The sequence below is a fragment of the Protopterus annectens genome, chromosome 1.part2 (assembly GCF_019279795.1).
Source record: "Protopterus annectens isolate FY-2018-M chromosome 1.part2, PAN1.0, whole genome shotgun sequence".
Lineage (NCBI taxonomy): Eukaryota > Metazoa > Chordata > Ceratodontiformes > Protopteridae > Protopterus > Protopterus annectens.
Window position 1 is genome coordinate 821,419,874 of NC_056727.1, and position 26,539 is coordinate 821,446,412.

At 38.6% G+C, this 26,539-nt stretch overlaps 1 protein-coding gene across 1 annotated transcript in view; it reads right to left on the reverse strand.

Moving 5' to 3' along the window:
* RYR2 (ryanodine receptor 2) overlaps positions 1-26,539 on the reverse strand; it is a 6,224,161-nt gene that overhangs the window by 1,999,808 nt on the left and 4,197,814 nt on the right. Inside the window, exon 70 of the mRNA XM_044059048.1 lies at positions 18,127-18,214. Coding sequence (XP_043914983.1) covers positions 18,127-18,214 — 88 coding nt within the window. The remainder of the gene's footprint in view (positions 1-18,126; positions 18,215-26,539) is intronic.

The following is a 26,539-nucleotide window of genomic DNA, read 5'->3' on the forward strand; positions in this document are numbered from 1 at the left end:
TAGGGAAGGTAGGGAATGCAGCAGTCTGCCAAACTCAATGTCTATAGTGTTGTGTGATTTGTGTGTTTAGATGTTTTAAAGCAACACTGTTATTAGGTTCAGATATTTTAGTTGCAATTCTGCAGCTCAACATTAAAAGATGCAATATTTCATTATAAATCCCTGGCCGGATGCTGGGAAAACATGAGGAAACACATACACACTCATTCACCACCCATATGCCTACAGGCAATGTAGAGGGTTGTGCATTCACTAGTGTGAAAGGAAAACAGAGCACCTAGCAAAAGCTCAAGTGAACAAAGAGCTAACATGCAAACTCTACAGAAAACAAAATAACTCATAATTGTCTTGGGTGTTTGCTCCAGACAGAAAAAATATCACCAGTGGTATCCCACAGAGCTCTGTCCTGGGCCCTCCACTTTGACATATACTTCTCTGACATGAAACCCATCATCAACGGACTACAGCAAACAGAACACCAACAATGCTGGGGCAAGGGGATTGCCTCCCCTGGTGCAAAATGTTAGGCAGCGCAATCAAGAAATGCCGGTATAGAAAGGCACTTCAGCACATCATGTGTGTTAAGATATCAGCTTGCTACAGTTTTAGAAAAGCAGAAGTCTTTTTTTTTATAATTTATGCTCTTTAACTAAAGAGCTGAGGGAGCTGTGGACCTGGCTGCAGAAAGCCAGCTGGTCAAAATGTACCAATTGCTTTATTACAGTGGAAACCAAAGTCCTTCAAAAACCAGCACGAAGCGCTAGATGAGCAAGCTATGGCTCTGATGACAAAGTAAGTCTGCTGCTGATGACTACAAACAAGGGCTTAGTTATTAAACCCCATTATGACATGCAAATTCTCTAGCAAGGCCAGCACCAAACAAATACCTTGTGTGTTAATCTTGGGATTACTGTTAATGCTAAGAAACTGTATAGTTTCATTTGCTAAAACCTCCATAACCCCCATATACCATACATATAAAACTCCATTGAAATTTGATACATTTATCAGAGAACCAGGTACATATGCTTATAGTAAAATGTTTTGACTACTACATTCAGTGCCACGGTCAGACAGTCAGTCTGTACTGCACAGCTTATCCTCTGTGGTATCACTTCAGGAACCAGAGTAGTTATAAGCCCCTTTTATTCCTTTATTATCAGGCCCATTCTGAATATAACATCTCCTTCATCATATACCTCATTTCCTCATAAAAAATGCATGTCTCAGTACCATAAGCTACTGTGACAGAGTAAAAACCCTATCCCATTACCAAAGTCTTGTTTAGACTGCTAAGAAGTGATCTCTAATAATCTGTGTTATGAATGACTGAATGACTCCACACACTTTGAAATCCTTTACTTAAGTAGAACTAGTGGAAAATCAAACTCTTGTTGTAGAAACATAAATCTATACTGCCACATTAACAATACCAGCAGTCAGACAGGTATATAACCTAATATATCCTGTTGCTAGAATAGGCTGCCATACATATAAAGCAATGTTTTCCTTGCAGCCTTTAAAACTAGTCAAGAAGACAAGATGAATGATCACTATTTTTTTCCTGGGATATGTGAGGATAATATACTTAACTGCAGACATCATTAATCTCTCTCCAATATTGAGATGGCTAATATACTTAACCGCAGACACCATTAATCTCTCTCCAATATTGAGATGGCTGAGCTTCTCAGTGGTCTCCTTAGCTATAACCTTATTAAGTACCTATGAATCAATGAACCAATCAGATCCACTGGTTACGCTAATCAATTAGTGTGATGATGCAGTCAGACCACAACTACTCAGTCCTGCCAGCTTCTACCATCAGTGATCAGACTTTTATGCTAACACCAATATTCAGAGCAATCAAATGACAACCAAAAGCTATAAGTAAATTTCAAAGGTCAGAGCCCAAAAATAAGAAATCATCATAGGTCATTTAAGATCATGCAAATACAGGCCTGCTCAAGCAAGCATGAGAAAACTGGGAATATGCTTGTTATATTCTGTGATGTTATTTCCAATTGTTAGGTATGGAGTTTGCTTGTGAAAGTTACAACATATTTAATGTAGACATACGCAAGTCAATCGCACTGGTTAATAATATCAAATTACAACTATTTATAATTTAACAGCATATGTAAGAAGAGCATGTTCCTTTAGCAACTGCAAAGCCTGAATTGTTTTCTTCTAAAGCACATCACTCATATGCATGTTTATTTAGAGGAGTTTTGTGCTAGTGTCTCTATAAAACTCACACACAGCCCGAGTTACCTTTGCTTTCTTTGATTAGGTAAAAGCTGTGCTAATTACATTTTAACAGGGTAATATTTCCTTTGACCATTCCATGTCAAAAAGTAACTATCACTTTGGCCTTTTTATCTTTCCTCTGAATACATGAAAGATGGGCGACTGTATCATCTATACAAGACACTCTCCTAGAACTCATAGAAATTTTATAGCAAAGCTATAAAAGTACCCCACTTTGCAACAATAGTAACAAAAGGAAAATTAAATTTTCTTTTCTGTTATTCTGGAACATCTGCTTGTCTTTCTCTTTATGTGTGATTACTGTAGTTCACATTTTAGAATAAAAAAGGCACATGAGAATTGTTCTTTGTATACAGACAGTAGGACAGATGGGGATGTGCAAGTTCATGGTATATCACAGGTGTTATAACTGTTTACAGACTGCATAAATACAACTCACAATGAAACATCTATTCCACAAAAAGGGAGCCATCATGTTTAGTGTAGGAGGCACACATTTTTCATTAGTGAAGCAACTTGAATTATCTGGACAAGCATACATGAACGAATAATGTGCTGGCAAGAAAACAAGGCAAGCCAATGTTTTCTGCATTTTGCTTGTTATTAAACTATATGGTTGGAGATGTTCTAATTTGCTTCTCCCATAAATAAAGAATGTCCTAAACCTGAAACAAATACATTGAGGTCCAACATCTAGACTCTTAGTTTTCTAATGCATCTTGGATTTCAATTAGTTACAGTTGTTAGTGGACATGCCTACTAGCTAGATCTGCAAATAAATATCTGCATGTACACAATCCCACTTTTTATGATGGTTCCCAGCACTCCAAACCACTTTTATTACAGCTGAGTTTCATTTGATCCCTTTTCAGCTTCTCATATTATGGTCTAACAAAACAGTACTCAGTCATACACCATCTTTTCTACAAGCCAAACCCCAGGCCTGACTGCACAGCAAAAGCAGGCTGTACTACTGAAAGCTGACTGAGGGGTGGCTGCATTCACTAACCCACCTTGCAGCTTAGTGCAGCAAGAAGAGTTTAATTATTGGTAAGTGTTCTATAAGCTAAAGTGCTGGAGTTCAGCAATCCCTTTCAGTGATGGCTATCCTTGCATCTGAATTCCACCCTTTATCTTCCTAACTGGGTAGTATATTGGGAGATCAGCAAAGCAAGTACAAAATTTTCAAGAAAGGATAAGACAAGCTGAAATTTTGGCATTAGTTATACGTTTAAACAAGACTATTAAATCTGCAACAGGTTTAGCATCATTACATTCTTGACGTCAGTAAATGTTTGTTACTCTTTCCACAATCTGACTACACTGATTTCAGAGACAACTACATACTCCTCCAATGCTTAGATGAGCAGGCACATTACCAAAATAATGTCAAAAATGGAACTGCATTTTGTTTTCCATATATTCTTGTATTTTATTTATTAGTTTAGCTGGATACAACAGGCGTTAAGCATCGAACAAAGAATATAAGCTTTTAAGTTGAAAACAGTCTATTATCTTTCTTTTGAAATGTTCTCATTCATTAATACAGACTGATACAAAACTATGACAAAGCACCTTTTGGTGGTTGTTGGAGATTTTGAATAGCAGGAGTTTGGTTGCTGAGTACTGAGGTAGTTTTCAGTCTATCTAGTTTAGTGCTAAAATGGCCTATCTGCATACTATTACTATTCCTCTCATAACTTCACTGCATGTGCTCGGGAGGCTTATCAAGTCACTGACATTCTAGCAACTTGAAATAGTCTTCTTTTAGGGAGTCCATGAAAGAGGACATTGACTGGCAGTTACATATAGCAGAAGGTACTGAGTTTCATAAAGCAACAGCCAGTCCATGGAAAGTCCTCTTTGTATAGTTTAAGGCATAAATCATGCAATACAAAAGTGATGCTGCTAGATCAACATGTATCTGGCAAGAATGCTACATAAGTGTAAGGTAAAAGAGTGACAGTATAACTACAACATGCATTTTTAAAATGTAAAAAAGTACAAGGTTTATAGGAAGTGACAAATAAAACTTTTAATGCTGAACAGTTTAAAAAGGTAACTATGGATATTACTTTGTAGGACACATATGAAATTGGCTCCTGAGAGCACCCCAGCACTATCAGGTTTTACCTCATATCATGCGTTCCGGCCCCAAAACCTGGACAATACCAAGAAAGGAGGAGGGGTATCCATATTCATCAAGGACACCCACACCTCAAGATTGGTGGCATCGCACGATGCATCGGAAACCATCCAGGTGCAATTAACCATAGGCAAGATTGCTCTGCAATTTGTAGCATGTTACAGGCCACCCTCGCAAACTCAGGAACCTCATATGGCCTTCCTGAAAACACTGGAGGGGATAAATGTATCTCCAAACACCATCATACTAGGTGACTTCAACTACCCTAATATAGACTGGGAACACTACTCAAGCCCAAACACTCTAGCCCAAAAGTTCCTGGAATTCATAAACTCAAATGCCATGGAACAACTAGTCACCATCCCCACAAGAGGAGAAAACATACTTGATCTCATCATCATGAACATGGGAGCACAATGTTCAATGCCGGAAGTATACCCCTCACTGGTGAGATCTGATCACAAACTAATCTCGCTGGAGGTCCTCATCCCGTCCCCACCCGAAATGAAAAAGACCACAGTAAAGAACTTCTCGAAAGCCGACTTCACACTTCTAAAGACTAGTGTGGTCTCCTTTAAGGCCCCTGAGCCGGCGGTTAACATTACTCAAACCGCTGAATCACTTACAAATGCCTTCTACCAGCACCTGCAGGGCTGCATGGATCAGGCAATCCCAAGCAAAACAAAGACTCTTTGTACCAAAGGCAAGCGTCCAGTCTGGTGGACCCCAGCCATAAACAAACTCTACAACAAAAGGAGAAAGCTACTACAAGAAAGAGCAAAATCCTTAAAAGGTAAGACACTGCTGATCACTATAAGTAAAAAGCTAAGAGCTCTCATAAAATCATCCAAAGCTAATTTTGAGAAAAAAATAGCTAAGGACTCTAAAGACAACCATAAGGCATTCTTTAGCTATGTCAGAAACCTAGGAGGAAACTCCCAGATATGCTCAAATTAGTTCAAAATGATGTGAAGATTACTGATCCTACAGACATTGCCAACATACTGGCTGACAGGTTCAGTGCAAACTTCTCCCCCCCCCCCCCTAAAGGAGAGATATCTATACCAAATGATTGTAGCCCCCCCAAACATCTCTAACGCCCAGGTGAGAACTGCTCTCTCCAAGGCAAAGAACACAGCATCCATGGGACCTGATGGTGTCCCCGGCTGTGTGCTCCATGAACTCAATGAGGAATTAAACCCACAGTTAGGACAGCTGTTTAATCTTAGTCTCGCCTCCGGATACGTGCAGGAGTGGCGCAGCGACTGTGGTCCCACTCCACAAAGGCGGTGCCTCCACCGACCCTGGAAATTACCGTCCCATTAGCTTGACAAGCCTTATCTGCAAAGCCATGGAGAGGATCATAATGGATCTCATAAATAAAACATAGGGAACTTGCAGACTTTGGATCCAACCCAGTTTGGCTTTGTCAAAGGCAGATCATGCCTTTTAAACTTGGTTGACTTTTTCGAAACAGTCACCAAGGCCATTGACGAGGGAAAGGCAGTCCATACAGCCTACCTAGACCTGGCGAAGGCTTTTGATACAATACCTCACTCGGGTATTATTGAAAAACTCATCAACTTAAATGTAAACCCATACATTACAAGATGGGTTGCAAACTGGCTGAGTGACAGAACCCACAGGGTCAGAGTTGCTGGCGCCATGTCAGACTCAAAGCCTATCACAAGTGGTGTCCCACAGGGCTTAGTCCTGGGCCCACTCTTGTTTGGCATCTACTTTTCTGAAGTACAAGCAAACACAGGAGGGTTATGGCTGACAAAGTTTGCAGATGACTGCAAACTGGGCGCCGTAGTTGAAAACACATCCAACACAGATATCCTTCAGAAGGGTCTCACAGAAATGGATAACTGGTGCCAGAGCCATGGCCTAAAGTTAAATGCCAAGAAATGCATAGTCATACCCTTCGGGAAAAATAAGGTTACCCCTAGCTACCCTATAGGTGGCAATCCCCTGAACACAGAAGAAGTTATTAGGGACCTGGGAACCCAGGTTGACAGTAGCCTTTCATTCGACACTCATATTGCTAAAGTAGTTAGGAAGACCTTCTACATTGCCCACCTTATCATGAAGGGATTCACATCTAGATCAAGGGAAGTCATAGTCTCCCTATACTCATCACTCATCAGACCAATGATCGAGTACAATGCCCCATTCGGAATGTATCTGACCCGACACTTGCAGCAGCTGGAGAGGCCACAAAAGTTCCTCACCAAAAGGATAAAGGGTCTCAAAAATCTGTCTTATGCTGCCCGACTGAAAGAACTCCAGTTATATTCAGTTGCTTACCGCTTGCTCAAGGCCATGTCTAACCCAGATTTGATGAACATGCTTCATCTCAAAAAATCTAGATCCCTCAGAGCCACGAGGGCGGGAGACTTAAACCTCGACACGGTTATTAATAGGACATGCTGGAGGGATAGATTCATCACCCAAAGACTCCCTATGCTGTGGAACAAAATCCCGGTTTATGTGAGGCAGAGCACTTCGCTGGCCTTGTTCAAGAGGAATCTTGACCAATGGATGGGAGATCGCAGATACACCCCAGGGGTTACCTCAGTGTCACTGCTCGACAGAGGCACAGCAAAATAATGGGCATAGTTTCTCCAAACTAAAGGGGTGGCGTAAGCCACAAAACTATGGGCTAGGCTTATAAATGCCCTCGGGCAGATAGCCTAGTATGAACCTATGAACCTATGAACCTATGAATAACATACACGATGAAAAATAATGTTTTTACTTGTTTATGTTCTATTTGGAGGGAAGCTGAAAGAAATTTTGTTGAAGAGCAATGCAACTAAGAGAATAATGTGTCGGCTATGGTTAAAAGAGCAGTGATTAATATGTAAATAGGAATTTATGGAAATGCATTTGTAAATATGTAATATGAATAGTTTGCTTTTATTTTATTTACTTACATGTGTTGACCAGGAATGACTGACTGGGCAAAAAAACTCTTTTCAGCTGAGACCCAAAAAGAAAATTTCCACCCAAAAATTATGCAATATCAAGAGAGAAAGTACTGCATTTAGATATGGGTAAATGACAGAAGGTATAGCAGTTGATTAGTATTTAGATAAACTTCAAGAGTGAGAAATACTATAAGAGAGGCTTGTATCTGAAACAGAGCAATGGTTAGGAGGCAAAACAATTACTTATAGTCGGATTAGAATGCAGTGAAGTAGTAAGAACTAACTTAAACAGCAGTTCTTGTTGGTTCCAGTTAATGTATTAGCCTGTACTTGAGCAGGAGCACAGCCATAAGTTATTATGTATTTTATTTTATTTTATTTGTTTACTGGGGTAGAACAAGGATCACCAAGGACCTTTTTCAGATATAGTCCAGGAGTGCTGTCTGTTTAAGTGACTTGCTCACAGTCGCACAATTGGTGCTTACATTGATTTCTGAAAAGTTTTAGTTTTTCAAATTACTTTAAGTGTAGTGGAAAGGAGCTCCAAAGTTTTCAAACATAGCAGGAGTAGAGTGAGTCACCAGTAGTGTTATTAGATTTGTTGGTGAGTAAAAGTGATTTATTTTGAGAGCATAGCTCTCTAGCCGGGGAATTATATTTTATGGTGTTTTCTAGTGCTGGACAGCTTTCCGCTTTATATCTTAGGCTGTGAATAGGTAAGATATTATGTGAGAATTAGCCAGTATAGTTTTCTGAGATATAATGTTTTATAAGGATAGAAAAGTTATGCAGTGGTAACTTTCTATATGCAAATTGGTGGCAAGTCTTGCAATTTTGTTGCAATAGTTGTCTACTTTCATTTTTGGGTGCTTTGAATCTTAGGACTGGGGAGGCTTAAAGGAGAGATGGTAGCAAATAAGTCAATGCAGTGGTTCTTTGAGTGCTATCAATGAGATAGTGTTTACTTCTGTATAATAAACCAATGATGTGTTTTTAACAGCTTGAGAAATGTATAGATCAAATTATAGATGCTCATCTATTGTGACTCCCAAAAGCTTTGATTTTTGTGCTATTTTTATTCTGGGGTTATCTTGCAGAGTATATTGAAACATTGATTTTTGTCTAAGAAATGTTTTGGGGTCAAGGACATTAACTGTGTTTTTTTTTTTTTTTTTTAGAATTTAGAAGAAGGTAAGCTATGCTTCAATGGGTGAGATGGAGTCCTTGGTGATTTCATTAAGTTTTGAGAGGGTTTGAGCATAGCAGATGAAGGTGGTGTTACCTGCATATTGTATTATAATTATTTGCTTCAAGGCTACATGAGTGTGGGACTCTAATGGAAACAGGTAGGAAGAGTGAATAGCCATGGTTCCATTTGCTGCCTGCTGCCTGACTGTGAGATAGGTACGGTACCATGATTTTAGTGAGGGACAATGTTGAATGCTTTGGATAGGTCAAGGAAAAATTGATGATACTAGGTATCCAGAACTTCTTGTGTGGTTTATGATGTTTGTGAAACTGAGAGGAGCAGTTGTAGTGCTATGTTTGGGACAAAAACATGATGGGTGCAGGAGAACAGATTATTATTGATGAGGTATTTTAAGAGATGTGAGTAGACAAACTTTTCCAGATATTTGACAGATATGTTAAGACAGCTATAGGTTTATAATTGGTCTATTCTATGGACATGCCAGCTTTGTGTAGCAGTTTAATAAAATAAATTCCACATAGTTTTCTGAGATAGGATAGCAATCAGAAATGTTTATAAAAATAAATATGAAAACACAGTTTAAACAATGTTTTATTTTATTTTACTTTATTTTATGCTTTTTTTTTTAATTGGGGTAGTACACAGGTCACAACTGATGATGCAAGTTGTTGTTTGTCTTTCGGCTTTTCCAGGTTAGGGGTCACCACAGCGGAACTCTGGTCTGCTAATGATTGGCAGTTGGATTTTATGGTGTTGAGTTGCCAGCCCGACGCCTAACCTTCAACGAAGGCACGTCCATTCAACGCATGTCTTTCAAACGCCCACTCAACCATGGGGAGGACATGCAGACTCCACACAGAAGGCACTCCCAACCCAAGCCAAGAATCGAATGGGAGAACCGTTTGCTGTGAGGCAACAACGCTACCACTGCACTACCGTGGAAGTACACAACTGATAATGCAAGTAAGTATTAAAATATAAATAACACCCCACCCTTCAGTTTTCAACAAGTGCTCTGGAATCATTTACATTCACCTGAACTATCACCTACTGAAGCAGTTGAGACCTCAGTTTAATGCCTCATCCAAATGTCAGAACCCCTTTTATGCTGCACTAAACTGAAAAGTGAATTCAAGCACCTGATATGGGAAAGGAATCTAGAGCTTTTGGATTTTTCTGGAATCAAAAGTAAGTATGCTGCCTGTTGAGCCACTGATAAAGATAAACAGTAACACTATAAGAAACATCTATACTTTTAAGGAAAGGAGTTGAGGTCATGTCAGAACATTTGAAATACTATAAGGGAAATGGTTGTACCTAAGAAAGCATCATTACCTATCAACAGAAGAAGAAAAAGATACAGTTTAAAGACAGATGATGGATGTCTCTGCAGAAATTAAAGGAAACTCTTTCCAGCAGAGACAGCTGTCTATGTATGAAGCAGGTTTCCTAAGGGAGTTGTGAGCTGGAAAACAGTGAGGTGATTTAAAGCTGCATGGGTCAGACAAGAGATAAATATTGTGAGGGATAGGAAAAGCAAACTGATAGAGAACCATAATTTGCAAAACTCTGAAGTATCTTAGGACAATGGCAGACTAGTTGAGACAAGGCATTTAAGATCGTAAAAGTTCATGTTTCTTATCAATAAAGTGAAAGCAAGAGGTAATATGATGCATGGTACTTACTTTGAGAACCTACAGTTTTCTGTGACTCATCCAATACATTTAGAATGATGCAAAACAGCATCTGTCCTTGTACTAATATATACTTAAGGAGCAGATTTGTATCAGTGTGTGTATATACATTTTGACTAGTCATTGTTTCAGGGAGTGTGTATACATTTAGACTAGAAGCTGGCTGCACATCACTGAACAGTTTCTGCCACCCTTCCTCCCTCTCCTCTTGCTTGTTTTTGCCTTCATTTTAGTGTTCCCCTTACCCCTCCCTGCAAGTTTTCAAAGTAAATTATAATCTTAGTTAAAACAACAATCCATTCCCAGAAACTGTTTTCTCCTGTACTCATCGTTTCATAATTACCAACTGCTGAAATCTCTTTCTAAGTGAATCTGCTTAATGTTTTGTGATAGATTGTTTTTCACACTCAACTAAGACGTGATCCATCCCACTCCATTCACTCTCACTCCACTTGGGTTTCACTCCACTCCCCTACCCTACCCCTAAATCCCACCCACCCCTACAATTCCTAGTCTAATACTTCAACAGAAAGCCACACCCCCACCACACCAACCAATCACATCAACCAACACCACTACAGAACAATTACCCAATCACTTCTGCACTCATTACCTGCAAAAAAATTTATAAAAGTCATCAATCTCAAGTAACTTCACCTTTTACTTTCTAGTATCTCCTATCACTTAAAATATCTAGAATAAAATGAGTGGAAAAACAAACCGTAAAGTCTAAACCAAAATCCAAGAAAAATGGCTGTGTCAGCGTACAGAGTGTATATCCAAAGTAGTATTTATTGCATAAATTACACAAGCGCTTTCACCCTAACTTAATTGTAGGGCTTTTTCAAGTGTTAAAACAGTATCACTGTCTGTTAGCCATCTTTAAATACCTGAGTTAAAAAAAGGCGCCAAAAAAGACATGTTAAATTTAAAGTGAAAGCACACATTTAAAATCACAGAATGTAATCATTCAAAAATAAAAGTAAAACACATTAATGTCCACTTATTCCATTGAAAGTACAAAAACAATACTTAAAAAATATATGTATAGTATAAACATATATTTTTTAATTATTGTTTTTGTACTTTCAATGGAATAAGTGGACATTAATGTGTTTTACTTTTATTTTTGAATGATTACATTCTGTGATTTTAAATGTGTGCTTTCACTTTAAATTTAACATCTTTTTTGGCACCTTTTTTGAATTCAGGTATTTAAAGATGGCTAACAGACAGTGATACTGTTTTAACACTTGAAAAAGCCCTACAATTAAGTTAGGGTGAAAGTGCTTGTATAATTTATGCAATAAATACTACCTTGGATATACACCCTGTACGCTGACACAGCCGTTTTACTTAAATATCTAGCATATTCCAACACACTACATCCAACATGATACCCCTACACACGCTTCTGCTCAGTCTATTACTACATACCTAATCACCTACCTCCACAATTTAGAAATCAGCATTACTTATTCCCCCACAGTAACATTTAAACCACAATTGCACAGCATCACTACACACATTCTAATATTACCACACCTATACAACAATTCCCCCACAAACTTACTATCTTTCAAATATACTCACATAAAAGCAGACTCACACTCTCTATGCAAATAGACCAAATCACAATCCAAACTCTCACACATATTCCTCCTCAGTACATCTTTACTCAGTCAAAGCGGTAACATACACCTCAATCCAGGCCCTCAAGTGCAACAACAGACACCCCACCCACATCAAGTTTCCCAGACTCTAAATTTCCTTATTCACCCACAACATGCCTCTCACCTTCTAATTATAAATATGAATCTAAGAAACATCATAAACAAAGTCCAACACTTTCAGCCCACCCTCAATCTTCACTCCCCTGACATTTCAGTAATAACCGAGACATGGTTAAAACCCCATATCAATGACTCTGAAATCCTAACACAGAGCTACAATATACTTCACTGCAACTGAAATCACTGTGGCTGGGGCACTATTATATACAAAATGTGCTAATCCTGGAATGCTTAGAAACCTAACATACACAACATGGAAATACTAACCTCCCATCTCCAACTTAACACAAAGAAAATGATCATCATTTTAGCAGCTTATATCCCCCCTGGTAACAATGCCTCACAAATTGAAAATCTTCTTGACTGGGCATCTACAATACTCAACCAAGAATCTATCATCTTAGAATATTTTAACCTTGATTGGTAAACTTGTACCTCAAAAAATCCAGCAAACATTATTAACATATTCAGTTTCTCACAAATAATCAGCATCCCAACAAGAACTGATAAACACAGTAGCAAACATTCTATCCTAGATTAGATACCTACAAACCAGCCCTCCCAATGTCACCAATTTGGGTGCCTTCCAGATCCTCTTAGTGATCACATGCCGACCTATCTTCTCAGGCACAGAACAAACTCCACTAAAATAACACATATAAATATATGTACAATAAAAAAAAACTTTTCCTCCCAAAACCCTTCAACAATCTTCTAAAACACTGTGATTCGTCACCTCTGAAACACCTTCATTTGGACAATGCAGTTCAAAACTAAAATGACAAATGTCTCACTATCCTCAACAATCTGGCCCCACTAAGAAAAACTCAAGTTAAACCAAAACCTCTCCCAAGGGTAACAAAAGATATTAAACTAGCTATGAAACAAAGAGACAGGGCCTGGTCACACTATTAAACAACTTAAAACCAAAATTAATGCCATTTAAGAAATTTAGTCAAAAAACAAAAAAGAAAAACAACAACAAAAGTATTATACTACTTTACAACAAAAATACCAAATAACCCACAAAACGTCTGGGGTGCCATTAAACAAATCTTAACACCACTAATTCCATAACCACCCAATTCAGCTTACACTATACAAGATCAATACTCTCACTGTTACTCTTAATACCCCCTTAACTCTCCCCACCATTTCTGATTCTCATCTCAAACCTTTCACTATTACACCCATTCAAACCAGCTATATAAATAAACTCCTCCACAAAGTAAAACCCACATCTCTCATAGCAGACCTTCTCCCCAATGAATTTCTTAAATTAGCAGCAGACGCCATCTCTTACACAGTATCCATATTAATCAACCTCTCCATCATAGAATAATATATCCTCAAACTTTGGAAAATCTCACATATCATCCACTTGTACAAAGGTGACCCTTCCACAGATTTCTCAAACTATAGGCCAATAGCTATTCTCTGCCTCTAGACAAAATCCTTGAGAAGTATCTACATACACAACTACTGACCTGTGTCATAAACAATAGTCTCCTCTCCAACTCCCAACAAGGATTCAGGTCTAAACATAGCACTACAATCACCCTCAAGTTTCACAGATACAGTAAACCTCCATCAAAATAATGGTCGCCTTGTATCATCTGTATCCCTAGACATGTCTAAGGCCTTCGATACAGTGTAACATTAAAAACTTCTTAACAAAGTAGCCTCACCAAATCTCTCACAAACAGCCATCTCATGGTTCCACAGTTATTTGTCTGATCACCAGCAAACTGTGAAGTGACAAAATGAGATCTCATCCCTAGTACCAATCTCATTTGGAGTCTCACAAGGATCAATCCCAGGTTCTCTTCTCTTTACCATTTTTATTATAAACTCAATTCCACCACCAACTTAACTACCATAGTACAGTATGCAGATGACTCCTCCCCATCTGCACAGACTCCTCCTTCCCTGAAGTCCTACATAAAAACCCAAAAATCATTTTCAGATAGAGAACAATTCTGTACCAAAAATCAACTAATACTTAACCCCAACAAAAAAATTAATAATATTCTGTAACAGTAAATCTAATGAATACCCTAATCCCTTTACAATTTACTCCTCTAAGAACTCCAAAATTTTGCCAGTACTCCAGACCAAACTGCTAGGAGTTATATCGATAGCTCACTAAAATATGACAAACACATCGCTCTAGCTATAAAAAATTATATGAAACTGGGATTAATGTACAGAGCCAAATGATTCCTCACCCAAAACTTCAGACAGTCGATTGCAACGTCTCATCTACTACCAACTCTGCTATATGCCTCTCCTATCTTTACTAACCTTAGGAAATCAGAACTTAACACATTAGAGGCCTGCTACAATAAAATAGCTAGGTTTGCTACTAACCACTCAAACAGGTCACATCACTGCTCAGCACACAAGGAACTAAATTGGATCAAACTACCAAATATTTTATATCTCAACCAGCTTACCATCACTCACTCCATTATTTATCAACCTGGTAACTGTCCAGCCCTCAGAAACTTGGTTCACTTCCACCAAAAAAACAGGGCACTGTGATCATCCAACAAAGCACTACTAAAAGTGGTTAAATCCAACAATAGTTTTAGGGATTCCCTGTACTCCAGGCAAATATCAAATATCAAGAACGTGTCCCCCAAGATATTCTCAATACAACTGATCTTGCTAAGTTCAAACATCTCCTCAAGAAACATCTAACTACAAAGTGGTTCTGCTCCTGTACAACCCCATGATGACCCTACAAACTTTCTAAAACCCCTTTCTGCATTCAGTAACTAATCCTTACTCTTACTTTGCAATGCCAGACTTCTCTTCAAAACACATTTTATAAAACAACTATCTCTCTTACTTTTACGTACGGAAATCTACTAATACATAATTATCTTATTTATGTATCACTTACTCAATCAAATCCTCCCAATCACACGTTGGTGTACCTCAACTTTCTCTTTTGTATATAACTTACACCGATATATTTACTGTAACATTTCTCTTACAAAAGTTCTGTATACTTCTCTGCTAAATAAATAACATACAATGCATGCTCTAGTGGAATATAGGATAGGTTAGGGACTCTATAGATAATAACCTATTTTGTACTATATGTCTTTTGTTAATATGTGTAATTGTAAGCCATTTTGTAGGTGCTTATGTACTATATATTCTATTATGGTAACTGGTTATTATTGTAATCAAGAACTGCGGTGGTGGTGCTGCGGTAGTGTTGTCGCCTCATAGCAAGATGTTGCCCCATTCGATTCTCAGCTCGAGTGTCTTCTGTGTGGAGGCATACGTGAATGGGGCGTGCCTTTGTTGAAGGTTGTGCTTCAGGGCTGGTAACCCAGTACGTAAAAATCCACTACCAATCATTAGCAGACCGGAGTTCCGCTGTGGCGACCCCTAACCAGGAAAAGCCGAAAGACACAAACAAACAAACTTTAGAGCTTTTTCCCCGGGCCTCTGCTGAAAACACCTTGGCTCTTGGCCTAGACAGACACTTCCGGTAAACAAATGTAAAATAAATAAATAGGTAAATAAATAAAGCAAGAGTGTTAGGTACCAAAACATTACCTTACTGATCAAAGGTTTAAAGTGGAGATGTAAATGTATCCTGCTAAGCAAAACTCAGTTAACTGCCTCAACCATGAAATCTGTGTAGTGAAGCATGTAGTCTGAAGCACTATTTGAAAAAACAGGTACAGTGCAAGGACAGTGCAGTATTAATGTGCATGTGTGTGTGTGTGTGTGTGTGTGTGTGTGTGTGTGTGTGTGTGTGTGTGTGTGTGTGTGTGTGTGTGTGTGTAATATAGTATAAGTAAATAGCTACATAGTAAATTAAAGCACGCATTTAAATAATAAAGAATACAATGTACTTTTTTTTTTTTCGATAACATAAAAACACAGTTTAACAGCAGGTAACATAAACTCGATCCCACTTATTTGAGTTTCATTCATTTCTTCAAGTCAAATGCCATCAAAGCTAAGTGTGGCAACATTTTGATCTGAACTTGGCTTCACTGGTGGTCACAATGTGTGCTCGACAAGATCCACTTGTTAGCTGTTAGCAGTGTAATTGAATGGGTATTTGCTTTATTCATTTACACTGCTGACTGGGGGATTTATGGGTAGGGTTTTTAGGAGATTTATGTTTAGGGGATGGGAGAATTAGGGTTAGGGAAAATGTCAGGAAGTTGAAGTTTAGGGGCTGGGAGCAAAGACTTAGGGTTAGAGAGCGAATGAAAAGTTTAGGTTTTGGGAGCAGCCTTGGGTTTAAGAAGTAATCAGGGAGTTTAGGTTTAGAGACCCAGAGAAGAAACCAGGGGTTTGAGATGAATTAGAGAATTTAGGTTCAGGCAGTCGGAGGAAGTCCTAGGGTGAGGGCATTTAGGTTTAGTGATCATCAGGGGAGGTTTAAGATTAAAAAGTTGGAGTTCAGGCAGGGCTATGTAATTTAATAATATTAGCCTGTGGGAGGGTTTTGGTAGTTGGAGGTAGGGAACTTGGGACTGTAGAGTATTTAATTGTTTTAGCTGTAGTTGGTAGGTTGAGACTCAGTGAAGTCTGATGTAAGTGGGTTTGTTCCAGTGATATAGATCTTATTCTGCTGATTTCTCAAAATTTTCTGTTTAAGAACTTAAGTTTTTTGTAGTTATTCATTTACACTTCTAATTGAGGGATTTATGTGTATGGTTAGGGAGGGGAGGAGATTTATGTTTAACTTTTTAAGGGATGCCCTACAACTGTATCATGAATTGTTGAATTATTTCGCTATTTTATACTATTTCCTTCTTATGGTCCTTTGAATCACTCATTACTGCACCTAAAAAGTATTCAAGCTCTTTCCTACTGTTTCTATCTTCTTCTTGTTAACCTGAAGTTTTCCACTCCATGCCTAATGCCAATTGCCTGTACATTTGCTGCCTCCTTTCAGGTCTTTCTATGAGAATTAGCAAGTAGTAGAGTCTAGAAGCCATCACTTTAGAGTTCTGACAAAGAACAGAGACTTTTTATGGCCTTTCTTCCCTTGTGCTGTATAGTTTTTGTGACAGCAGATGGTTTGTACTACTCCTGCATGGTCTGCTGGAGAGTAAGTCTGTGTTTGTGTGTGTGTGTGTGTGTGTGTGTGTGTGTGTGTGTGTGTGTGTGTGTGTGTGTGTGTGTGTGTGTGTGCGCACTGAATACCATCTGCATGTTTATCTGTGGAGGCCACCTCTCCAGCATCAGTGAGATGATATTCTTACAGACAGAAACTCAATTTCTCTCTCTCCTCCAGGCAAAAGAGCTAAAAGTTGACTACTCAATGTTGGTCACTTCTGCTAACCTTTCCACACTCCTTGTGACACTACCTAAAGCTTTTCACCAGTGGTGTTGATGGGCACAATGCTAACAGGCTGGCTTCCCATGAATATCTTGTTTGAAAAACTGTAGACATAATTACACTCACCAGTTCCTTAACCACTTAAAGCAATAATCATAGTAACACTGTGTCTGCTTTCTTCCCAATTATATGTTAATATCTTCTAAATTTATATGGCTTCCAGCACTGGCTGTGCTTCATTTTTGTCACCCTCCTCAGAAATGCCTATAACCTGTCTATATTCTTGTGAATACAATGCCTTCCACATCTAGCTAGTGAACTCTACAGTGTGGTTCTCAGTGTGATGTTCTAGAAGTTATCAGAATTGCTTAAATTTATTTTTATCTTTTAATTTCTCCATTATTTTCCAATAATATAACGTTTACTACACAGTGTTTAGTGTTGTAAAAATGGTTATGGAGATAATAGCAACAGGCAGAAATACGTGCAAATACGTTGTATGTAGTTGAGCAAAAACTGAAAATATTTCAAACCCATCATAACAAAACAGAAAATGATAGATAATTGGTTATAGAGAAACAGTTCAAACAAAGCAAAACATCTGTGCATTTCAGTGGCTGGCAGGCTGTTTTTAATAGTTTTGTGTGCTATACTCTACAGAGCTCATAACAAACTCATCTCTTGCAGAAATACATTATGTTTCACATGCATTAATGTTCAAATTCAGATAATATTTCATGCCAGTAATATCCTTACGTGAGACTTTGCCCAAAAAATGAATACTTCAGCTACCATGCGGAAAAGCTCTTCAGCTTCAGGACAGGGTTCCTTCAGCCACTTTGCCCTAAATATTTAATTTGTAAAGGAGATATAAAATGTAGGTTATATGTGCATATTAGTTTCAGGTAAATTATTATGAACATGTTAAACAGACCTAAGCATATAAAATAAGCTTTTTTATCAGAAGTGATTTAGAACTGGGTTTGAACAGTTACACTCAATCCTGCAAGACAAAATTAAAAGTAATAGACTGTAGACAGTTCCATGTTATTGACCAATTCATCATTTAAACATTCTATTTCACTGAATCAATCTTTCACTAACCACATTTTTGAGTGTGCTGGCTGTTCTTTGCTGAATACTGATACACCATGATAGCTTGAGAGAGATTAGGTTTTAAACTGTACTGACACATATGCATTATTTTTCACAGACCATTTGCCAGAAGTCTGTATAAGAAAAACAATAAAGAACAAAAATCTGTATTCATAAAGGTTGATTACTTTGTATTCTTAACTGTGCATTTCTATTAAGTGATAAGTGTTGTAAATAATGCATCATAACTTAAAATGCAGAACAGATAGAGAAAGACCTATATATTTTTTGTTTGTAGTCTAGATGCATTGGAAATTATTCCACTGAGAAAAACCACCAGAAATTGCATGTCAAATTACTCTCCTACCAAGAATCACTGAAGGAAATTATTTGTTGATTATAACACATGATCAAATGAAAATTACTTGAATTAGAAATACATTCCAATGATAATGTGCAAGGTGTAATTTTAGGTTAAGGATAATTTACTCTGAGGTTCTTAGGGATGCCTGTGTTCTAATAAAACTTATAATGCATAAAACATAATATAAGCTGCTTTTACACTTCTAAAATTATATTTTTGTTTGGGGGGGGGGTTCAGATAATTGCTAGCTTGAAATCCCTGGGTTTCTCCTATGGTCTCTTTTTCCTTGGGCCACCACACTAGTAGGGGGATACCCTGTCATGCCTCACTTCTGAATGGATGATTCCTCTCTAGAAAGGAAGAACCTCAATAGCTGTATGGCCTATAAGTCCCACCATGACTGGGAGAGATGTGTAGTGAAGTTGGGGTTGTCATACCACAGCCCAATTAGGGTTTCCTTGCATAAGCTTTGCCTTTTCAGTTGATGTCATGGGTGATGTCACACATATGGTTGTGTAACTGCTTTATTTCAGCCATGTGGTGATGGATCTCTCTTTTGCCTACCCACCTACTGTAGTAATATCTCTTTATTATGGTCCTGGCATCACCTCTGGGACTTGCGAACAAACATATCCCTATCTCCTCATTTTCCTCATGGAAGAGGATAGCAAACAGCTACCTTGTCATTCCTATTCCCTTTGTACCAGTTTCAACGTGTCTGAGACAAAGTCAGGTTGCCCAAGTCATAGCCACAACGTTATCCCAGTGCAGAAATATCCATCCACTAAGCTCATCTGTCATCAATTCTGAAAAGCCACCCCTAGTGACAACAGTCTTCAAACTAGCATTATGGACAGTTGGACTACCCTTGTTTCTCCTGCCCACCTTGTTGACTTGGTTCTCTTGAGGCAGTGCAGCACTTGCCTCATGTACACTGACAGCCCTCTACTAATAACTCACTCTAATACACAGCGCTTCTTGAATCCATGCTCTCTCGCACTCAAAACAAAAACACAGAAAAGTATGTCAACTCACCCATCGCTATTCCTGCACATAGTAAGCATCCAATACATAAATCAACATACAACAAGGTTCTTTCAAAAAATTTACCAAAACACCACAGACCTCAAAAACAAAAGACTGCTACAATTACCACAGTCCCCACACCACCCATGACACAGAGCACCACCATCTGTGTCTCACTCGCAAAGACCGTAAGGCATAACACTCAAAAAACACATTTTCTTGTCATTGGAAACTCAATAGTGACACACACAGATGTCCCACTAACCAGGTTGGACAAAGAGAAAGTCACAGTCAGCTGCCTGTCTGGTTCCAACATTTGTCAGATCATGCATGCACTCAGGTCTCTCAGCAACAAGTACCATTATTATTATTGTTCATGCTGATGTGAACAACCTGAGACATACCTGACTGCACTACATGAAAACAGACATGGTTGAGCTCTCTGAGTATGTGTTCCATGCAGGTATGTCACTAGCCTTGAGCAGCATACTACCCTCACCTTGAATGATGCCATAGTATAAACAAGAAATTATTGATTTCAATAATTGGCTTAGTTTTGGGTGTCATTCAAAGGGGATCCAGTTGCTGTCAACCTGGGAAGCCATGGTCAGCAAACCTTGCTCGTTTGCCAGACATGGTTTGCACCTAGCACCTCTAGGCTTTCGGCTGTAGGCAAAGGATGTTGCCTTCCCCACAGTGCCTTTTTAGGCAAGGTCTCAGAAACAACATTACTGATGTGAAATTAGCCAAACAGAACAAAATAAAGGTCATGCTGCTAAATGCTAGGTGCTTAAACCAAAAACTGCACTCCCTAGAAACACTTCTGTGACTAGAAGATGTAGATATCTGTGCAGTCACAGAAACCTAATTCAAGGCCTCAGAGAGTACCCCAGCCTTGCAAGGCTACAATGCCTTCCACAACTTTAAACTACAAAATTAATGTGCAGAAACCAAAGGAGGTGGTGTTTCAATCTATATTAGAGATAAATTAATCTCCTGTCTAGTTGGACTGGACAACTCCATGGAGTTACTCCAAGTTCAGGTTACAGTGGGTAAGACCTCCATTCAAGTCATAGAAAGTCATAGATCCCCCTCCATGGGTCATGACGCCCATAAAGCCTACTTGACCAAACTGGAGACAATCCAAATTTTACCGAACACACTGGTTATGGGGGATTTCAATTATCCTACCATCAACTGGGAAACCTATGCTAGCCCTAATTCAGTAGCACAGAAGTTCCTTGACTTTGTTAATTCAAATGCCCTGGAACAAATTGTTCATACCCCAACAAGAGGAACAAACATTTTAGATCTGGTCCTCACCAACATGTCAAACAGATGCACTGCTGCAGCTCTCAGACACTCAGCTAAATCTGATCACAATTCAGTCCCCTTTGAGGTGGCACTAACACAAGAACTCACAAAGGGTGAGATGAGACTAATAAACATCACCATGGCAAACTATACTCTCCTAGGTGAAGGTATAAGTACATTCCAAGCCCTGTTCCAAGCTGGAAGTGGTAACTACATCAAAGCTTACACTAAAGCCCTGTACAATCACTTGCATAAGTGTATATAAAATTGGCTGTACAATAAAGAATCAAAGCCAGAGACCCAAGTAACAACAAGCCACCGTGGTGGACATCCAGCATCAGCAAACTTTACAATAAAAGTTGCTGTCCAAAAAAACAAAGGCAAGGCCCCAACAATGCAAAAGTGCCCTACTTACCCTCAACAGGCAAATAAGACAACTTGTCAAATCCTCTAAGGGCTCTTTTGAGAGAAACTTAGCAAGCACAACCAATAACAACCATAAGTCCGTTTACATCTACATACATAGCCTAAAAGGTAAGACCCAAGCATGTGCAGAACTAGTTACCAATGGTATCACACACACACACACACACACACACACACACACACACACACACACACACACACACACACACACACACTGACCTCACAGTGATGGCAAACCTGCTAGCAGATAGGTTTAATGAAAATCTTACTCCCTTATCCCTTCCTAACTTTTCACAAACCTTCCCCCAAACCTCCCCCCACCCTACATATCTGAAGAGTGGGTTGTCAAAGCCTTGCCCAAGGCAAACAACACAGCACCTATGGGACCAGACAACATCACAGGCTGTCTTCTAAACAGGCTAAAACAAGAAATAGCATCACAATTAAGTACCCTTTTCAATCATAGCCTAACCACAGACTTTGTTCCTGCAGAATGGAGAGAAGCAACAGTTATTTCCCACCACAAAGGTTGCCTGGGGAATTACAGACCCATAAGCCTGACCAGCCTCATCTGTAAAGGCATGAAATGTATCGTTATGGACCTCATAAATAAAAACATAGCAGATCTCCAAACCCTGGAGCCTACCCAATTTGGCTTCATCAAGGGCAGATCCTGCCTGTTAAGCCTCATGGATTTCTTTGAAAATATGACCAGGGCCAATGATGAGGGCAAATCTGTGCACACAGCATACCTTGACTTGGAAAAGGCTTTTAACACAATCCCACATTCTGGTATTACTGATAAACTTAGCAAACTGAATATAAACCCCTTCATTGTTAGAGGGTTGCCATCTGGCTCACAAACTGGACACACACTATTAAAGTGGATGAATCGACATCAACCAGCAGACCTGTTAAAAGTGGGGTACAACAGGGGTCAGTGCTGGGCCCCCTACTGTTTGGTATATACTTCTCAGAAGTTCAAGTCAAAACTGTGGGGTTGTGGCTGAGCAAGTCTGCAGATGAGTGCAAACGAGGTGCAATCATTGAATCCCCAAATGATGTCAGTATATCCAGGATAGTCTCACACAGAAAAAACAGCTGGTGTATTAGTCACGGTCTTAAACTGAATGCAAAGAAATGCATCATCATTCCCCTTCAGCATAATGTCCCTTCACACTAGCAAATCAACAATACCCTAAGTACCCACATAGTGGTAAGAGACCTAGGATTACAAGTTGACTGTGACTTTAACTTTGACCACCATGTGTCTGCTGTAGTAAAGAAGGCTTTCTATGTAGCACAGTTGATTAGTTACGGCATCACCACGAGAGGAAAAGAGGTTATAACTTCTTTTACTCAGCACTTATCCAGCCCATAATCGAGTATAATTCCTCATTCAGCATGTACCGTACAAAGCATCTGCAGCAGTTGGCGAGACCTTAGAGTTTTCTAACAAAGAAGGTCAAGGGGCTCCAGCATGTGCCTTATACAGACCAACTAAAGTCCCTGTCACTATACTCTGTATCACTTAAATTTTTAGGGGAGATTTATGCTTCACTTACACAGCAATCCAAGACCCAAACCTAATGAACTTGCTGCATATCCATAAATCAAACGGGACTAGGGTTACCCATTCCAGGGACATTAATATGGTCTGCAACTTAAATAGGACATGCTGGAGGGACAGATTTATCTCCCAGCGACTGCTGCATCTTTGCAACAGGCTACAAATTCATGTGAAACAGGCACCTGTATGACACTGTTCAAGAGGAACTTGGATTAATGGATGGGGCACCATAAATTCTTACCAGGGATAGTGCCTACAGCCCTCCTGGACATGGGCAGTCATCCCTAAATGCAATCTTGGGTAATGACTAGCATTTCTATGGTATTACATTGAGATGAAACAGCTAGGCTTAAAATGACCTCCAGGTCAACAGCCTATTAATCTGAACTAGCTTTACCTCTGAAATGATCTAACATTCCTGTACTGCAGCAACATGCCATTTACCCAGATCTTTCCAGCACCATCAAGACAGTTCAGAATATGAGTATTTCTAATTTTTTTTACAGAAGAAGGGTACTAAAATCAGTCAAAACACTTGACAAAATTAGATGAACTGCATTGCTTTCATTAAACAAATGGCTTTGGAGGAACTCAAGAAAAATGAAAGAAGAAAATCAATGAGTTAGGATGAGAGTCTCGCCTCAGCTTTAAAAGAACTAACAGAACTGTTAACAAATCTTACAGATCTTATTAGTTTTAAAAAGTGACTGGAAGAACAGGGAGAGGGGAAAATGTAAAGAATGCAGAAAGGCAGAAATGATTCTTCTTCTTCTTTTTAAAAACTACTGACAGCAACATGCATGAAGTGAAATTCTGACCTTGCAGTTTAACTTCTGTTGTGCAGAACATGACAGATTCACTTGTAAAAGGACCCCTGATTATTTACAGTGCATTAAGGCCCTTCCTATAAGAGACTGCAGATTCAGAAGAGAAAGAGCAAAGCATTTAATAATAACACAAAATGATTCCAAAAAGGATTAATGGTCAGCCACATAAATAATAAGTAAATTAGTAAAAAATAAAAACAGACTGAACCGATACTCGACTGAAGTAAAACAAATTTATGAAGTAAGGTTACCGCTTTCACTACTACACCTGTCACTTCATCAGACCAATAAAAACAGAACAAAATCAAACAGCCAGTCTCAGATTTTTATACAATAGTTTCACATCTAAAACAACTTTAAGCCAGTTGTTTCTTAGTTAAATAGGATTATATCACCACATTGCAAGCAATCAGTAGAACTTTCACAAATACACAATACTAAGTATCAAAATGATACCATTATGTAACAAAGTTATTTCCCTTTAAGGAAAAGTAACCTATCCAGTAAAACTGATAAGTGCCTATAAAGAAAATCTGTTATAACCAAGCTATCACATCCCATAATATCCAATGTAAACATTTTGATTTATTTACTTATTTCAGTACATCCCAGGACTTCGAAACTGGTTTAATCGAGATCATATCATTAAGTCCAGAGCCTCTATCGACTCTAAACTTCAATATCCATCTCAGCTAATTTTTCTCAGTAATATTCTCAATAGCTCCCAGCGGTGGTGGTGCTGCGGTAGATTTGTTGCCTCACAGTAAGACATTGTCCCGTTCGATTCTCAGCAAGAGCGTCTTTTGTGTAGAGACATGCATGAATGGGCGTACCTTCACTGAAGGTTGTGCGTCAGAGCTGGCAACTCGGCATGCAAAAATCTACTGCCAATCATTAGCGGACCGGAGTTCCGCTGTGGTGACCCCTAACCAGGAAAAGCTGAAAGACACAACAACAACAACATTCTCAATAGCCCCCAGCTGACTATTCTCTTCAGCATTCTCTAAAGCCATAAAATGAAAGGAGCATGTGCTATCAGTAGCAGAAACATATTTAGCAAGTGCATTTGCATTATTCCTTATGCAGATGTTATAAACATGCTTTCTTATTCATTCTTTAAAAGACCTATTGGTCTTTCCTACACAGAATGAAGCACATACTCTGCATTGAACTAAATAAATCAAATTTCTTGCCGCACAGATAGCTTTACCTCTAAGGTTAAACCTCTCCCATGTATCCGGATGTAAAAAATGCTTATTCATACAGATATACTTAAAATAACTACACTTAGAGCAAGGATATGTCCTTATCAGATCTTCCTCCTTACATACCAGCTTATAATTATCTGGATAACATAACATCCTTTTAAGGAATTTCCCATTCTTAAAATGAAAATGAGGATTATTACCAACTAAAGTGCTTATCCTCTCATCAGTAAGTAATATTGGCCAGTGTTTTTTAAAAACGTCTATAATGTTATTTACATCACTAGTATAAAACAAAGGGACATTGACAAACCTCCTAAAATCACATATCTCAGGACAATCCTTTCTGTTCACATTTCTAAATGAAATTTACGGCCTTGTCCTACCATGTCTGATGGGCAAATCTGTAGGAGGGTATCGGATACTTCTTCCGGCTTATAACTTCTTTCTAAAAAGTTTTCTTTCAGAATATCCAAATGCCTTTTAAACCCTTCTTCACTAACATTCAGTCTGGATATGAGGATACGTTGCCCTTTAACAACATTATCAAAAATATAACCAGGGTGCATACTGTGCCTATGAAGCACAGAATTCCTATAACACTCCTTCCCAAAAAAGGCTAGTTGTAAATGATAGATCAGGCAACTTATCTACATGGATGTCAAGAAAATCAATAGAGATCTGAGAGTATTTAAGAGAAAACTTGAGAAATCTAGTTGTATTATGCAGAAATCCTATAAAATCATGTAACATCTCAAGGGATCCTGTCCAACGAATAAATATGCCATCGGCAAAGTGACAACAGAGATTAATAAACTGACAGAATTCATTGAAGCTAAGTACATAACTCTTTTCTCATTGAGCTAAAACAATGCTGGCATAGCTATGGGTACATGATGTGCCCATAGTTACGCCAGCCTTTTGTAAGTAGTAAATTCCATCAAATACAAAAACATTATTCTCCAGCACAATCTCCATAAGTAAACAGATCAAGTCAATAGTTTTCTGAAATAAACAGATCAAGTCAATAGTTTTCTGATCATAGCCACTGCATTCAATCAAGTAAGTTTTTATAAATTCTATTCCTTCATTATTAGTGATAACAGTAAAAAGTTACATCACATCTAATGTGACTAATATACATTCACTTCCACTAGAATCCATACTAACATAGGAATAAAAATCCTGAAAAAAAATGTTTAGAGTCTTTCAAAATTACTTCAAAACTATTAAGTACAGGTTTTATATGTTTCTCCACATAAATAGAGAAAGGTTCCATAGGCCAACCGTTGCCGGCTATTATCGGTCTAAAGGAAGGTAGTTCAGGATCCTTATGCATTTT